General features: G+C 45.9%; 1 protein-coding gene across 3 annotated transcripts in view; it reads right to left on the reverse strand.

Moving 5' to 3' along the window:
- Positions 1–2,288: 2,288 nt before the first annotated feature.
- Positions 2,289–18,565, reverse strand: part of ndufs8a (NADH:ubiquinone oxidoreductase core subunit S8a) — a 172,637-nt gene continuing 156,360 nt past the window's right edge. Inside the window, exons 1-8 of one of the 3 annotated variants that reach the window (XM_084004999.1) lie at positions 7,050–7,156; positions 4,997–5,052; positions 4,749–4,814; positions 4,549–4,638; positions 4,303–4,411; positions 3,963–4,026; positions 3,124–3,252; positions 2,289–2,943 (exon numbers count right to left, since the gene is read on the reverse strand). In XM_084004999.1, coding sequence (XP_083861125.1) covers positions 2,812–2,943; positions 3,124–3,252; positions 3,963–4,026; positions 4,303–4,411; positions 4,549–4,638; positions 4,749–4,814; positions 4,997–5,039 — 633 coding nt within the window. In that variant the 5' untranslated portion in view covers positions 5,040–5,052; positions 7,050–7,156 and the 3' untranslated portion in view covers positions 2,289–2,811. Of the gene's footprint in view, positions 2,944–3,123; positions 3,253–3,962; positions 4,027–4,302; positions 4,412–4,548; positions 4,639–4,748; positions 4,815–4,996; positions 5,060–7,049; positions 7,157–18,565 lie in introns of those variants that run through there. The other 2 variants (XM_084005000.1, XM_084005001.1) reach the window with 2 other exon arrangements.

Below are 18,565 nucleotides of genomic sequence, written 5' to 3' on the forward strand. Positions count from 1 at the left end.
AGCCCGGATGATTGCCCCCATGGAGGAGTCATCAGATCCTCGCCGCGAATCCAAGGCTGAAGAATGTGAGGAGCCTGGTGCAGTCGGAGTCGTCAACCCGACCTGGGAACCATTAAACTGGCTAGATGAAGCTGCAATGGAGATAGCGTCGTCCGGTGGCAGCGGTGACCCCTGGGCAGCCGCAACAGCAGCATGTGTCATCCCCCCAGCAGGCTGCAGGCTAAGAAGAAGTGCCTTCATTTCCTCCATATCAGCAGCCATACGGTCAACCTTAGAGGAGAGCTGGTCGTCTGCCTTCCTCCGCCGTTTTCCTGCGTGGCAGGCCGCCTCTTTGCAGCACCCCGACAGGAATCCACCCTCTCAGGCTGAAATGAAGGCAGGCAGGATAGTGGATCCATTTGGGCCAGCCTGGCCAGCCTTACTGACCTTGGCATAATGCTACAATTTATGCAGGCTTTGTCGGTGATGGCCTCCTGCAGGTGATCCACGCCAAGGCAGCACACACACCGGTCACATCCTCAGGCTCCAGGGATGCCATACAGCTGCCACAGGCATGCTCCATCCGGAACCAGGTGGAGAGGTAGCCAAGTAAATAACAAACAACACAAAGTGTGACGCCGCCGGGACGGGAACGCCAACACTTTGAAACACAATACCAAGTTGGGAGAGGGGGCAGGTACACAACCTTCACCAACAAGATTATTAGTTTAGCACAAATACAACTAAGCTTGAAGAGGGACTGAAACCCTACCTCAACCCAGTTGAATCCTTCAATAATACTGTGAACACTAAACAGAGAAACACAAAACAGTTATTAGCATTCAAAGCAGCATCAACCTGCTAGTAACACAGCCCTCAGCAGCTGTGTGCAATGCTGGAAGGTGAGGGGCGGAAACGCCACCAACCCAGCAAAGCCACCAGAGCAGGTACAACATACAATGTGCAAAACGCTGGCAACAGCCTCTCGGAGGACGAGCCTCAGCCCGTTACTCCTGCCACGGAGGCACGAGGCTGCACAAAGCCAGCAGCACGCCAGTAATAATTGTACCGGCCATGCTATACTTACGTACACCTCGACGCACGGCCGTGAGAAGAATGAAGGAGCCGATTGCCTGCTGACACCGGAAGATATAGCCTCCCGGGGGTCATGCAGGAGTCACAGGTGACAAATTTAGGCGCGTTTCGAATCATGCATGCGCATGCATTTGCCTCGCAAAACCAGGCATTCTGGGAAAAAAACGTCAGAAATGCTGGTGATAACTTCCCTTTGCGACATGTCACATGACTTAAAAACTTGCGGTATCTCCAGGGTACCTCCCTCCGCATGCTTTTCTGTGCAGATGGTCTCAAATAAGTGCGGACATAAGACACTCCCCTCAACGTTGCCCTAGTTGGTTAGAATTACCACGTGGTAGTTCCCACGTGAGAAAATTCCTCAGCCTCCGTCAACAAGGGGAGTTCAAATGCCTCGGCTCGAATTCATCAGCGACGAAGAAAGCCAGCGCCACTGGGTAGGCCATATTCTTTGTGCAAAGTCCGTGAAGTTTCCCCTGGAGCGACAGCCTGCGTTTCGGATCGCATGCATTTGCACCTATGCATGCACGAGACTTGAGAGTTTCCGCCGGAACTCGTCATAAACACGTCAAGTTCCCACCACGTCAAGTCGGACACAGGTGCACTTCACTGACTTTTTTTATTTTTATTTAAACTTTATTAATAATTATATACATAACAAAAACTGTTACGTCGAGGATTGAAGGCTCATTTCCAGGGAGCTATTGATATTGAAATAATGCTGAATGTTGTTTTACACAGACAATAATCAGTCCTGCATAGAAAAGCGATGTGGCAGACGATGATTCCCGGAGAACTTGACCCAAATCTACTATATTAATTTTTCACATTTGTATAAATATATGAAATATGTATTTTATGTTTGTTTGTTTATGTATGGGTTATGTATGAGGAGTTCTTCACATGGCTCTCCTAATACTTTTATCAAAAATGTTCAATGACACACACACACACACACACACACACACACACACACACACACACACACACACACACACACACACACACACACACACACACACACACACACACACACACACACACACACACACACACACACACACACACACACACACACACACACACACACACACACACACACACACACACACACACACACACACACACACACACACACACACACACACACACACACACACACACACACACACACACACACACACACACACACACACACACACACACACACACACAGTGATTCTCCCAGGATTTTATTTCTTGAGTCAAGGTGGAAACAGTACACAGACCATAAAACTCTGCACTGACCTCCAAGATAATAACAATAACCCATGTATACTTTTGTGGGACATCTGAATGCTGCCATGTGGCGTCGGTTTACAGTGCTGCCACTGCCACAGCGGGACTCAATCACATCCAGGAACAAGCACATGGAGGACTGCAGCATGCTGAGGCAGCTGGACTGCTGGACTCTCATCACACAGACAGCCACAATAAATATGTAATCCAAACAATTACATGGCAAAAATCATAAACATATCAAAGTATATTCACCATATGTGAAGGGGATGACACTGTAACCAGAACACTTTGTGTTGGTTATGCTTTAGTATGAAATACGAGATGCATCAGCAAAACCAAATTCACCCTTGAAGCACATCCACAGCTGAGTCTGTCGTTTTGCAGTATATACAGTATGGACGTATGTATGTGTGTGTGTGTGTGTGTGTGTGTGTGTGTGTGTGTGTGTGTGGGGGTCTATCGGTAGAGGTAATCGGCTTGTATGTTGGCAGCTATCTCTGCCTCCCACTTGTCTCCATTGTTGAGGAGCTTCTCCTTGTTGTAGAGCAGTTCTTCATGGGTTTCAGTGGAAAACTCAAAGTTAGGACCCTGAAGAAGGAAGGAAAGAGGGAGGATGGAGAGATTGATGGAAGAGAGAAGAGAGGAGATGACAGAGGTAAAGACAGGGACCATCACACACAAAATCACATCATCACATCCTTATGTCGAAACATGCTGAGGCCCTGCAGGCACCGTGTGTGTCATACATCATCAGGACCAAACACGCACCTCTACGATGGCGTCCACAGGACACGCCTCCTGACAGAAGCCGCAGTAGATGCATTTGGTCATGTCGATGTCGTAGCGAGTCGTCCTCCTGCTGCCGTCAGCACGAGTCTCTGCTTCGATGGTGATGGCCTGGAGACACACATCGGTGGAGATGAAGAGACACACGGACGGAGCTCAGGACTTTTCTATCATCTGCTTGTGTTGTATTCACATTGAATATAAATGCCAATATTTATTCACACCTGACATCATTGAGAACAGTGACACGTACGGACGGACGGAGCATGCTGATCAAAGTCATCTAAGTGAGCATCTCTACCTCTCCTCTTACACTTGCACATGCATGGAGGAGTGGCAGTGAGTTACTATGGTTACGTGTGCGCTCTGTTTTCTGTCAATAAATCCTTCTTGATACATACTTTGTTGATGCATCAACACTAGTGCAGGTGGCTATTTTATCCAAACGTTTAGGTGGTGTAGAAATGCAGGAAATGTATTTTAAACTACAATATGCTTCAGTATCCCTCATATTTGGTGCCCAGGGTGAAAAGCAAAGATCTCTATTTTCTTATGTTTTGAAGAAAAATATGTGTAATATCTGGAGTGTATGTCAGAAATTGAAATCAACAACACAAATGAGCAAAAAGTTTGATTCAGAAATTGTCTGTTTCCTGGTTCTTTAGGTTTCCGAAGTGTGCCCCCCCTGAACACTCTAGTTGAATAGCCCTGGTTTAAACACACATAGCCAAAGTAGTTGCTTTGTTCATATTGAAAAAACAGACAAGCCAAGCCACGTCTAGTTTGTGTGTGTGTGTGTGTGTGTGTGTGTGTGTGTGTACCTGTGCAGGGCAGATAGCTTCACACAGCTTGCAAGCGATGCAGCGCTCCTCTCCTGAAGGATACCTGGAGTGACATCATTACAGAGACTTGGTGTTGGTTTGCTCTAAGGGCCCATGTTATATTACAAACTGTAATGTTGAGCTGTGGTCACTATCAACCGATATGCTAAATGACTTCTATATAATCTGATAGCATTAAGTGAGTGGCTCCAAACAGTGAGGTGTTGTTTCTGGGTGGTTGTTCATTGTTTAAATCAATGTGACAGACATCACAATGCATCTCCTATTTTCATTCAATGACCCACAATGCACAGAGTGGGTGATGAGTGGTCATCCTCACCTGCGCAGTGCGTGTTCTCCTCTGAAGCGAGGGGACAGTGGCCCCTTCTCAAACGGGTAGTTGATAGTGGCGGGCTCCCTCAACAGGTAGCTCATGGTCATGCCCAGACCTGACATCACAACACAATCATTGGGGAACATTTTAAAAATCGTGAGCTAGAGATGTATTTGATGACATTTACTGCATACGTGCACCAAAATCCTTATGAAGCTAGTAACAAAGGAAAATGATTGGTGGTCAGCTGACCTCTGAAGAGCTCCGTCCACAGCAGCGTCTGAGCAGCTCGGTCTGTGATGGACTTCATGTCCGTCGGGATCACTTGGGCATTCACGTACTCTGCACACACAAACAGGCCACTGAAAGCCCTTCAAGGAGACACATCGATGATAACACACAACACATGAGCTGCGATTGCGTTACAATCAGGGAAGTATTCAGGTACTTACTGAATCCTTCCCTTTGTGTGGACACACTGAAGGACCTCACTAGATTCTGGCTGGCCACAAAAGTGCCTGAAAAGTGGAATACATTAAAAAGAGCATTGTCAGTAAGATAGTACATCCAACATACATGAACTGATACACATGCCGTGCCTGATGTGTGCACTGCAGGCAGATCACGTTTTGTAATCTGATGAGGTTCATATTAATGGCAGATTTCACAACTTTTGTTGACTCATTTTTCAAACTCTCACCTGGCCTTGACACGGCGTAAAGTAAACGCAACGTTGCAGCCATCACGTCTTTGAAGCTGAAATCTCACACACACACACACACACACACACACACACACACACACACACACACACACACACACACACACACACACACACACACACACACACACACACACACACACACACACACACACACACACACACACACACACACACACACACACACACACACACACACACACACACACACACACACACACACCTTTGAGGATCAGGTCCAAAATAATGACTGTATCAAAACATTACGGTATATTTATTTTTAAAAATGGAGGGAGAGACCCTGTGCTGTCACCAGAAGAGTCCGTCTCTGCTATAACACTGAGCAGCATACATGGGAATGAATTACAACATCACTGGCCGATATGTCTGACTAAGTTAAATGTTCTAAATGCTACTGTGCTGTTAGCGCCATTATGGAGCCAAGCACGACTGTGCTGCCAACTGGCTGCAAACAGCTAACATTGAGTAGCTCAATGAATGTAGCATGATCAGGGATCAGCAACGAGAAAGCAGCAATGCGGCTCTCCTAATCGTAGATTTATACTCAATATTGGCCCCTGCTCCAAACACAGAGTATACTTGGCCCCGGCAAGCATTAATGTTGAGCCCTGAATGGCTTCCTCCTGGTTAAAAGAAGTGTTGCAGTACAACCAGGAGCAGACCACTGATGGACCAAGTGGTTTTGGTCACACTGCAATTTACAATAGTGAACTTACAGAGTCGTTTCATCTTTCTGTATCTTTGCAACTTACTGAAGGTTGATTAAGAGTAAACGATGACATTGCCAAGTTCGAGATTAAAATACGAGGGGAATTTTTAACATTACTGTCATGGTTAAGCTTAAGGCACCGTGGCACAATGCAATACATGCACAAAGACGTTTACACTCAATGCACAGTTTGCATTATCGTCCAAAATGCCAGAGGACGCGCAAACTAAATATACTGTGAAGGGGCTAGGGATGTGAACGATATAGCGTTTTTTAATGGTAGATCACAATAAAAAACACTCAGAGTAAGTGAATCATGGTGAATTTCTATTATCAGGATAATAAGTTCACTTTCCTGGAAGAGAACTGAAAAAAAGAGCATTATGTAAAAACTACTAACACTGTCTTTGTAAAATCCTCAAATAGTGCTACTATGAGTGAAATAATTACAACAATCATATCTGAAAAGCCCCAAGCGTATACAGATCCCAGACTATAGCATGGAGCCAGGAAGCAAATTAAATTAATTTTCGGTTAAATATTACAGTATGCAATCACTGGACACTACTCAGACATAAATATCCCACAATGCTAGCTCCCTTAGCAAGGACGCTGCCAGGAAGTGACGTAGTATATTATTCACACATGCTGAGCTTGTACACCTATGGACGACTATGTATTACACAGTAGCCAATTGATTTCAGACGCGGTACAAAGATTCAGACGTGCACGACCAAGGCCCAGACGTGCACGTCGTTTCTGGGGGCGCGCACGTCGTGACATTGCCGCGAGCACGAATCGCCCGTTGTGGGGATAACCAGCAAAAACAGTCACGCAACACCGATAAACACGAAGGCGACCTGTCCTGCCCGGTCGCTGTCTTTCAGCTGCTAACGTCTGCGTGACAAACACACACCGAGGTGCTGTAACGTCTTGTAACGGCAACACTTGACATTGTGTAGCTAACGTTAGCCAGAGCAGCCACCGAAGCACACACACAATGCCGTTGGTGAACACTGATGTTCACGTCAGAGCTACTCAGGCACAGCCAGCAGTAGTTGACTTGGGCTAGTTTGTGGAAAGTTAAGGCTTATGGCGACGCTGAGATCAACCTTAGCTAGCCGAGTAACAACACATAGATGCTGTCAAGGACTTTAGCACAAAGGTCGCGTGAGGTGAATCAAGGATAATGCTAATCTTTTCAACACCCCATAAGCATAATACTTAATGGAGTACGCTGTGTTACTTACAGGAGATTTGTAAACAATTACAATTTATTAATGTTATTGGTTTTCAACTCACCGGTGTGTCGCTATTTGGCCTTCTAAACCAGAACAGCGGACGATTTGCGGAACGGACCCTGCGTTTACAGGAAGTTCACCAACGTCATGACGTCACGGCTTCTCCTTTCTTTCTGTCTTTTTTGGGTTTTCCGGCGGATTGCAATACCATCTTTAAAGGTGCATACCGCCACCTACTGAGCTGGAGTATGTAGAACAGGATCTAGTTTTACATTCAATTATGTTATAGGATAACACAATCAAACATTGTTATAGGATAAGACAATCAAACAATCCTACACAAACGAAAATTAAAATTAAAAGTCGGCTGCTAAAGCCCAAGTTATGCTTCCGAGGTTAACGTATCGGAGACAATGACACAAACGTCGCTTGTGGTGAAATGCGTGGACAGATGACATCCTAAGACAGTGGTCCTAGTGGCACTGCAATATGACCAGAAAAACTTAAAAAAAAACAAAAAACGTTAAAAAGCCTTTACCTCTCTAGAAAAAAGCTGCGATACTGAGGCCTCATTTAAACCTGCTCAGGTATTGAAAGGAGAGACTTTAAGGAAGCCGTAAGCAGTGTTGAGCAAGTTACTTCAAAAGCGTAATGCATTATTTATTACTTGTTACTGTCATTTCAAAGTAATTAGTTACATTACAATATTACTGTCTTTGAATTGTAAGGCATTACACTACTTTTACATTACTTTTGCATTACTTTTCGCCAAAATAAAAGGAAATATGGATTTTATGTTCTCAATAGATCTTCTTGTGTTCAATGCAACTCATTACACAGCAGGATGTGATGTTTTTCGCTTCAAAATAAAAGAACGAAAAACGGAAAATGACATGTATTACCCGTTATTCGTTTTAAAAACGGAAAACGACTCGTTAACTGATATTAGTTATTGTGTTCATGAATGGGATTCGGGGATGAAATAACAGGGCCATTTTTCATTCCAGATTGTCCGTACGTCTTTTTTAATGACCCGGAAGGCGCTGTGTTATGCTGCGAAATTACCTGAAAGCCTACCTGAGACATTTAGGGGGAGCTCTAAAACACTGTTCATAACCGCTGTGACAGCGTCCGACGCTTGCGTTTTAAAGTAAACCTACTGTTTTAAACTCGCACCAAAAGCGTTATGACGCGGACATAAAAGCGGTTCAAAACCGACGGGGAGAATCGGAGCCTCCGCCTCTTTGCCGCCGCCCCTCAGCTGTTGATCCTCGGTGTGACTGATGGGGTCGGCTGCGCTCTGACCGACCGGGAGCCGCTCCGTGAGTCGGTGTCCAGCTCATGGAGCCTGCTAACAGCGATTTATTAACATATAGTGTAGAGTTACACGGACCGGCTTTCACACTTTTCCAAAAGTGGAGCGTATGCCCATCTCGCGATCGCGAATGTAGAGTCAATTGATGATTGATTTGGGTTTAAAATGCATTGTAACGCGCGTTACTGAGATTTGTACTGAGTAAAATATTACCAGTTTTTTTTTTGTAATGCCTTACATTACCGCGTTACAGCAAAACGTAATGCATTACAGTAATGCATTACTTTTGTAACGCGTTACTCCCAACACTGGCCGTAAGACAAAGCCGCGGAGGAACGCCTCCCCCACGTGCGTTACAAACTTTTCTGCCTCGAGCTGGGATACCGGTCTAAGGCAAGATTCATCACACGGAAGGTAATGGACAAAAGAAACTTTAATACGATGCACTACTATGCACAAAATTGCCTGATTGACCAACTTGAGGTCATAGATACCCTTATTGCAGAGGGAAGTGAACCGACTTCGGAGCAGCTACCTGAAGTTCCAAAATCCAAGAAGAGCAAAAAAACGCAGAGTGATGAGGTGGAGGACTCTGACCTGATATCGTTAAGCATCCTTGAGAGAATTGAGAAGAGACAAATTGAGTCTCTTAAGCGTCTCCAAACCCTGGAAGATGCAGTTAAAGAAAACACTAAAACAACGAAAAATGTCACTGACTCCCTGGAGGCTCTGTGGGGACGGATGGAAGACATCTCTGGCCAGGTGAGCACTCTCCAGGCCGAAGCCTCAACCCTGGGGAAAGTTAGCACGGAGCTCAGGGACAAATTCAATGACATGGATGCCTATTCGAGACGGTGGAACCTTCGTGTAGCCGGGATACCTGAGAGGAGGATATAAAGAAAATCATCATTGATCTGTTTGGCAAAATCTCCCCTGACATCGTGGACCAGCTGGCTCTTACGGTGGATATCGTGCACAGAGTGGGACCTCGCTCTGGACACGAGCACGCCACCCGTCGCGTCATAGTACACTTTCTGTCACGATCCCATCGAGATAAGATCTGGAAGGATGCCAGAACATCGAAGCTTCTCAAAGCAAGAGGAATAAAGATCCTGGAGGACTTAAAGGGATAGTTCAGAATTTTGGACATAAGACCTATTTTCCAAGTGAGACGGTGTGTTCGAGACGTCAACGCCAACACCAACATTTCATTAATTTCTTCTAGTTGCCTAGTTCGCTTATGCTATGGCTAGCGCAAGTCAATCGTTCTTAGCTAGCATGGCATTAAAAACAGTCTTGCCCACTCCACAGTGCACCCGAGGCAAATCCATTGTAACGGCAGACTATCGATGTACATATGTGTTGATAGAATGTTTGAAATAAAACCAACCTTGCATTTTACGGATTTATGTCTCAGCAGCAGCAGCAGCGTGTCATACTTCCTAGTAGGCTATGGCAGCGGCGGAGTGATATCACCTAGCACTTATAAGTTACAAGTTCTGTAATACATTTACATTTACATTTAGGTAATTTAGCAGACGCTTTTGTCCAAAGCGACTTACAATAAGTACATTTGTCAAAAGAAGGAAACAAAGAAACCACAACGTATCATTGTCTTGAGCCTTTTTCGGAAGATGGCGAATGACTCTGCTGTCCTGACATTGGTCGGGAGTTCGTTCCACCACTGAGGCGTCAGAACAGAGAAGAGTCTGGACTTTGCTGAGTGACATTTGTTTGATTTCAGTGATGGTGGTACCAGCCGGCCAGCTGAAGTAGAGGAGCGAAGTGCTCGCTTCGGGGCATGAGGTTTGACCAGTGTTTGAAGGTAGATGGGTGCCGTTCCATTGATGGCCCTGAAGGCCAGTGTCATCTGCTTGAATTGGATGCGTGCTGCAACAGGGAGCCAGTGGAGGTCACGGAGGAGGGGGGTCACATGGGAGAATTTGGGTAGATTGAAGATAAGGCGTTCTGGATACGCTGCAATGGTTTAATCGCAGAGGCCGGGAGTCCGGCCAGGAGAGAGTTGCAGTAGTCAAGGCGGGAGATGACCAGTGTTTGGACCAGGAGTTGCGTTGCATCTTTTGTGAGGAAGGTCCGAATCCTGTGGATATTGTAGAGGGCAAATCTGCAGGATCGGGTCACAGCAGTGATGTTGGAGGTGCAGGATAGTTGGTCATCGAGGATACACCCAGGTTCCTCGCAGTTGACGACGGCAATACTGTGATGCCCTCGACAGTGACCGACAGGTCCATGTGAGGGCAGTCTTTCCCTGGGATGAAGAGGAGTTCGGTTTTATTCAGGTTAAGCTTGAGGTGATGTGCAGTTGTCCAGACAGAGATGTCAGCCAGACAGTCCGAGATGCGAGTTGCAATGTGAGTGTCAGAGGTCGGGGGAAAAGAGAGGAACAGCTGGGTGTCATCTGCGTAGCAATGGTAGGAGAATCCATGCGATGTGTTAACAGAACCTAGTGATCAGGTGTATAGTGAGAACAGAAGCGGTCCTAATACTGAGCCTTGAAGGACACCCATGTCCAGAGAATAGGGTTTGGACATAGAGCCATTCCATGTGACCTGAAAGGTGCGATCTGTCAGGTATGATGTAAACCAGGTGAGAGCAGAGTCAGTTATGCCAAGTTCAGCCAGAGTGGAGAGGAGGATTTGGTGGTTGACTGTGTCGAATGCAGCAGATAGGTCGAGGAGAATGAGAACGGATGAGTGGGATGAGGCTCTGGCGTCTTGCAGGGACTCGGTCACTGTGAGGAGGGCCGTCTCAGTGGAGTGAGCAGTCCTGAATCCTGATTGATTAGGGTCTAGGAGGTTGTTCTGCGAGAGATAGGATGACATTTGGTTGTAGGCGGCACGTTCCAAGGTTTAAGAGAGGAATGAAAGAAGAGATACAGGTCTGTAGCTTTGGATGTCAGTAGCGTCTAGGGTGGGTTTTTTAAGGAGAGGCTTCACGGTAGCTGTCTTAAAATCCGCTGGAATGACACCTGAGGTGAGGGAGGAGTTGATCAGGATGGTGAGGAATGGCAAGATGTCGTGTGAGATGTCCTGGAGAAGAGAGGAGGGAATCGGGTGGTGGCACGGTTAGATGTAACAAGTGCGTGAACGTCTTCAGAGGTGAGGGGGCTAAAGCTGGTTAGACCATCAGAGTTGAGAGTTGGGGGAGATGTCTTCTGGGAGGGAATAGGCGTGAATGAGGAGCTGATGTCATTTACTTTCTTGGTAAAGTAAGTTGCAAAGTCATCGGCAGTAAGGGAGGAAGGGGGGAGGGGTAGGAGGGGTGAGGAGGGAGGAGAACATGGAGAAGAGTTTCCTGGGGTTGGAGGCAGAAGAGTTGATCTTTGCCAGGTAGAAGGCAGATTTAGCTGCCGAAACAGTTGAGGTGAAGTCAGAGAGGAGGTGGTGGTAGTGAGCAAGGTCTTCGTGCTGGCCCGCTTTCTTCCATTTTCTCTCTGACGCTGGCAACAATGATCTGTTGGTTCGTAGAGGTTCAGACAGCCAGGGAGGGGAGGGAGATGATCGCGCAGGTCGTGAGATTGGGGGACAGAGAGTGTCCAAAGAAGAGGAGAGTGAGGACATCAGGATGGAGGAGGCTTCCTCAGTAGGCATTAATGAGAACTGTTCTGAGGATGGTAGCGAGGAGATAACAGTTGAGGATAGAGCGGAGGGAGTGAGGGCTTTCAGGTTGCGGCGGCTGGTGACCATTCGAGGCGTAGAGGGGAGGGATGTGGTGGGCTTCATGGGGAGGGAGAAAGTCACAAAGTGGTGGTCGGACACGGTGAGCGGGGTAACAGAGAGTGCCGAGATGCCACAGGATCTTGTGAAGACAAGGTCAAGTTGGTTCCCGGCCCGGTGAGTTGGTGGAGAGGGGGAGAGTGTAAGCTCAAATGCGGAAAAGAAGTCAATGAATTCAGATGAATGCAGCTTTCCCGGGTGGATGTTGAAGTCACCGAGGACGACGAGTGGTGTGCCATCATCAGGGGAGCAGCTCAGGAGGGCATCCATCTCATCCAAAAAGTCACCGAGAGGACCGGGTGGGCGATAGATCACTATAATAATAATAAACTTTATTTATATAGCACCTTTCAAAAACAAGTTACAAGGTGCTGTACAATAACAACAGAAATAAAACAGGTCAAATGCAATTTCCTGGCAACAACATAATAAAACCACCTGAGAAATAAAATTGGACTTCAAATTATAAAATCACCCACCCACAACAAAGTAATCATACAATAATGATAAAACAAAATTTAAAAAAATTAAGAGAAGGCTAATCGATAAAAGTGAGTTTTAAGAAGAGATTTAAAAGAAGCCACTGAGCTCGCCTGCCTGAGATCGCCGGGCAGGGTGTTCCACAGCTGTGGAGCATGGACAGCAAAGGCCCGGTCACCTTTGGTGACAAGACGGGACCTTGGAACCGTAAGCAGGGCAGCACCGGCGGATCTCAGGCAGCGGTCAGGCTCGTATGGTAAAAGCAAATCACGGATGTAGGCAGGGGCCTCACCATTCAGGGCTTTAAAAACAATTAGTAAAATCTTAAAATCAATTCTTAAACTCACGGGCAGCCAATGGAGAGTGGCAAGGGTTGGAGTTATGTGGTCACTTCTCTTACTACCTGTTAAAAGCCTGGCAGCTGCATTCTGAATAAGTTGCAGTCTACGGATGTTTCCTTTACTGATCCCAGCATACAGAGCGTTGCAGTAATCAAGTCTAGATGATATAAAAGCATGGACAACCTTCTCCAGGTCAGCGGGACAGAGGAAGGAGCGGATCCTCATTAGCTGTCTTAGCTGCCCGAAACAGGATTGTACTACCTTGGTTACTTGTGAGTCAAATGATAGCTGTGAGTCAAAAATGACACCAAGGTTGCGAGCCTCATTCTGGATACAGAGAGTAGAGGGGAGACTGTCGGGAATGGAGGTGCTAGAGCTGGATGGAGTGAAAAGGATTACTTCTGTTTTTGATTCATTTAGCTGGAGAAAGTTGTTTGACATCCATGTCTTTACGTCTGTTAGGCATGAGAGAATGTGGGAAACATCTGAAGAGCCAGGTTTTAGTGGAACATATAACTGGGTGTCATCCGCATATAAATGAAAGTTTATGTTGTGCCTTTGAATGATTCTCCCCAGGGGTAGCATGTAAATAGAAAAAAGCAAGGGCCCCAGAATTGACCCCTGGGGGACCCCACAAAACAGGGGAGCATGCGAGGAACAGACATCACCAAGAGTCACAGAGAAGGACCTGTTTGATAAATAAGACTTGAACCAGTCAAGCGCCACACCACTGATGCCGATAAAATGTTCCAGACGGTTTATTAAAATAACATGGTCCACCGTATCAAAGGCAGAGCTGAGGTCAAGTAAAATTAAGACTGAACACAGCCCTGAATCAGCCGCAAGCAACAGGTCATTTGTGACCTTAATAAGAGCAGTTTCAGTACTGTGCCGTGAGCGAAAGCCTGATTGGAACTTTTCAAACAAGTCATTATTATCTAAAAAGGCGAGCAGCTGTGTAGAGACAACTTTTTCTAAAACCTTTGATAAAAATGGCAACTTGGAGATCGGTCTAAAATTGTTTAAAACTGAGGCATCCAAAGTGGGCCTTTTTAAAAGTGGATAGACCAGGGCATGTTTAAAACAGGATGAAAAAATGCCAGTTGACAGAGATAGGTTAACAATGGCTAAGAGATCGGGACCAACCGTCTGAAACACATATTTTAAAAACCAGGTGGGCAAACAGTCTGAGAGGCAGGTGGAAGATCTCGATGCAGTAACTATGTGCTCCAGAGAGGACAGGGAGATTTCATTAAAATTGGTTAAAGGAGAGTGGAGGTAAGAGATTGTGTCAGTTTCTCTAAGAGTGGTGTCAAACTGCTGTCGGATCTGTACAACCTTATTTACAAAATGATGAAGAAATTCCTCACATTTCTCTGGGGAGGGATCAGGAAACTGGCTGGGTGCAGGTTGGGTCACAGAGTGAATGGTTTTAAAAAGTACCCTGGGATTATGGCCCTGACTGGCAATCAAATTTGCAAAATACGAGTTCCTAGCCACTTTGACAGCACGCTGATATGAGGACATGAGACCTTTAAGGGAGATGAGGGAGCCACTGTGCTTGTCCTGTTTCCATTTCCGCTCTGCCTTCCTGCACTGTCTCTTTAAACGCTTGAGATCTTCACTCAACCATGGGCATGAAGAGGTAGTCTTCTTTTTATTTCTTACGGGTGCAATGGAATCTAAAATAGTAGTGCAGGAGTTGTTGAAATCACTGACCAGTTTATCTACAGAGAGAGGGGGTTGTAGATGGTTGCCACGCATTGAAGTAAAGGCATGGCAGAAGGTTGGAGCAGAGAGTGAGCTAAGAGGACGAGAGCGGATATATGAGGTGGGTTTAGGGACTGGAGAGAGGTGGGGGATCTGGAAAAGAACTGCATTGTGATCAGAGGCCACAAAGTCAGTCAGAGAAACACCATCCAGACAGAACCCGTGGGAGAGGACAAGATCCAGGGTGTGACCTTTAACATGGCTTGGTTGCTTTACAGATTGAGTCAAATTAAAAGAGTTTATAAGAGTAATAAAATCAGAGGTGAACGAGGAGGCAGATGGACAGCAGACGTGGATATTAAAATCCCCTAAAATCAGAACTCTGTCGTGTTGTGACATAATGAGAGATAACAGATCCGAAAATTCCTGTAAAAAACCAGCAGTGGATTTGGGGGCCTGTAGATTAAGACACATAAAATTGGGAGTTCATTTTTTAAAAAGAAACTGAGACACTCAAAGCTGGAGAAGGCGCCCAGCGAGATGGGAGAGCAGTTGAATGCACTTCTATGGATAACAGCGAGCCCCCCTCCTCTGCCTGTCACTCTAGGCTGGTGGAAAAATGAGTAGTCAGGAGGAGAAGATTCAATGAGGGGGGCACAGTCATCAGGATTTAGCCATGACTCAGTAATGAGAAAGAAATCAGTATTGTGTGTAGAAATAAAATCCTGACAGATAAAAGACTTGTTGGAGAGAGATCTGACATTAAGTAAGCAGAAGTAGGCTGAGTTTGTGACGGAGGTTGGAGAGGTAATATTAACTGCAACAAGGCTGGACCTGTGGGGAGAGCGTACTTTAGAACTAACACACTGCCTCTCAGAAATTCTAACAGGGATAGAGAAGCTGTTTGCAGAGTTAAAACTGGAGCTGGCAGTAGAGCTGGAACAAGCACTAATACTAGCACCAGCAGGGCCCGCATGGTCCAGGGCGGAGCAAAATGAGGCTGGGCAAGAGAGCTGGATGGGGACCTGCTGGGAAGGATGTCAATTAGAGCAGAAGGCAACAAAATAAATATAATTTTTGATCAGCCTCCTTGATCCCTTCCTGTTAGGATGCAGCCCATCAGATTTAAATAAATCATGCCTGGACCAGAAAGAGTCAAAGTGGCTGATAAACCCCAGGCCAGTTGCAGAAGAGAAATTCTGCATCCACAGGTGCAGGTTGAAGAGACGGCTGAAGCGTTCCGTGCTGCCATGCAGGGTGGGAGTGGGCCCAGACAGGACACACCGCCTCCCCAGGCTCTCAATTGTGAAGGACAGGGACTCTAGCTCAGCATGTAGTTTTGATGATTGCCGAGACATGACATCGTTTGTGCCAGTGTGAGCTATCACAGTGTTGATGGAAGGATGGAGGTCGAGAAGCACAGGGATAAGCTCAATAAAATCAGCTGTCTTGCCACCTGAGAGACAGTAGGTGATAGCACCAGGAAGTTGGACAAATCTAATGATTGAGTCACCAATTATTAAGAGTTCTGGTTTTTCTGTTCCCAGGTTGTCATTGTAAACAGCTAGTTTTGGGTTAAGAAGCTTGGGAGACCTTGATGAATCAGGGGAGCACAAGGGGGCGTGGCCGGTGACTACCTTGGACACGGATTGTGTGGTGGCAACAGGTGGTCTGGATGAGGTAGCGGGGCACTCGACCGCAGTTTGCGGCGGAGAGGAGGGCGCTTCAGCAGGCATCGCAGGAGAACGCCGTATGGGCCGCAGGAGCGAGAGACTATGATGTTGAGCTTGAAAGGAACGGTGGAACAGAGACGGCGTGGAATTCAAGTGTAGATCGGGGTAGGTGGTCCAGAGGAAGGACCTGGTAGGACCACCTGGGTGAGATGAGGAGCCCAGTTCCTCCTCCTCGCCCTGTTCGTCTTGGGGACGCTGGGAAGGAGCTGACGCTGTAGTGACAGCCTTTTAAGTGCTCAGTTTACCGCAAGTACTGACTGTGACCCCTCCCTCCAATCAACTCTATTGACTACAGCTGAGCTGGCTGAAACTAGCTGATTACTCACTTAGCATAGACAGCTTCACAATAATTTAAACAACAAGTTATCAACACAAGACTAAATGTTACAACTAGCTTTAGTCACACAATTCCTAAACCCAAATCTACAATTAGTTTCTGACTTACCAACAAGAGACAAAGCAGCTTCCTTCCTTTCTCCATAATAGTTTGTTTACCTGCTGTCATTGCTACAGACGCAGAGTAGCCTGCAGTGCTAGTTTCTTCAATCTCATCTCATCTTCAAATGGACACTTTTGGAGAATATACTGAAACTTTTGAAGACTCTGATGAGGAGTTTTTTTCCACCCAAACCCAACCGTACCTGTAAGAGCCTGAATATACAGAGGAAGAATTGCACGAGAGGGATGCTCAAAGGGCAGAACGTGAACGAGCGTCTGTGGAGACCGAGATAGTCCCCGCTGGAACTACAGACGGAGCAGAGGTCCGGGTTTGCGGTGCTTAATTGTGGGTTTGCGGGCCCGTGGGCTGCCCGGTGTTTGCGTGAGGTCCAAGCGCTTTTCACCCAGGTCTGAGGGCATGAGTCCCGACAATTCGTCCCGGTTCGATTGCCTTTTTACGGGCAGTATTTCGGGCGGCGCGTCTTAGAGTTTTGAGTCCGACGGAGAGTCCGCATGTGTGGATTGGTCTGCGGTCCAAGGGCTTTTCACCCAGCTCTGAGGGCATGAGGCCCGAATATTCGGCGGTGTTCATGTGTCTATTTACCGGAGGGAATCCCCGCAATGCGTCCGAGGGTTTACGGTTCTCCGGGCGGAGCAGTGGTCCGGGTTCGCGGTGCGTAATTGTGGCTTCGCGTGGCCGTGGGCTGCCCGGTATGATAGTATAGATAGTATGGAGTATGATACGGATAAAGATGGCAGATGGATCATTATGTTGGTAGATGTCAACCAATCGCCTGTTATTTTGATTAATATATGTTTAACAGTAAACTCCTCAATAACATAATTTTTTCAACATTAGAAAATAAGATAAATCAATGGCTGACATTGTTTCCCTCAGCAGAGATTTTATAGGGTGGAGATTTCAACACAGTGTTTGATGATAGTGTGGACAGATGGCCTCCAAAAGCCAAACAGACAACTGAATTGGAAAATATTTGCCACAGAGTGAACTTGACTGATATATGGAGACACAGATACCCACAGGAAAAAGTATTCACATGGAGCAATAAGGATAGATCCCGCCAATCTCGCATAGATTTTTGGTTAATTTCAGCTGAATTAGAAAACAAGGTAGACTTAATCAAAATAGAACCCACAATACTTACAGATCACAACGCTATATCAATTCAATTCCATCTTGGATCAGACAGGCAGAGGGTGAATGGAGATTATTGGAAATTAAATAAAACGCTGCTGCAAAATAAGGAATTAGTAAAGGAAACCCAAAAAATTATTGACAAATGTTGGAGTCAAGCAAATCTGCTAAAGAATTTTGGATTATACTGGGAACTAATGAAATATGAAATAAGAAAGTTAGCTATAAGACTAAGCAGAAAAATCAGCAGATATAATAAAGAAAAAGAACTTCAACTTGTCACCCAAATGATACCATTATCTGAGAAAACGGACCCAACCAGCACCGAAGTAGAACAATTGGCTTATTTACAAACTGAATTAGACAAATTTTATGAGGGAAAAGCTAGAGGGGCCTTCATCAGATCCAGGAGGAAATGGCTTGAACAGGGGGAAAAATGCACCAAATATTTCTTTAATCTAGAGAAAAGCAATTATGAAATATCTTCTCTCTGCAAACTTAAAATTAACGATACTGTGTGTGAAAATGGAAAACTAATTTCCCAATATGTTGCAAATTTTTATGAAAAGCTGTACTTGGCTAACCTGTTGAATGAAGATAAAATGTCACTATTCCTTCAGACCATACAACCAAATATTAGAAGAATAGATGATGACCTCCAAGTAAT

Source organism: Eutrigla gurnardus, assembly GCF_963514095.1.
Source record: "Eutrigla gurnardus genome assembly, chromosome: 3".
Taxonomy (NCBI): Eukaryota; Metazoa; Chordata; class Actinopteri; order Perciformes; family Triglidae; genus Eutrigla; species Eutrigla gurnardus.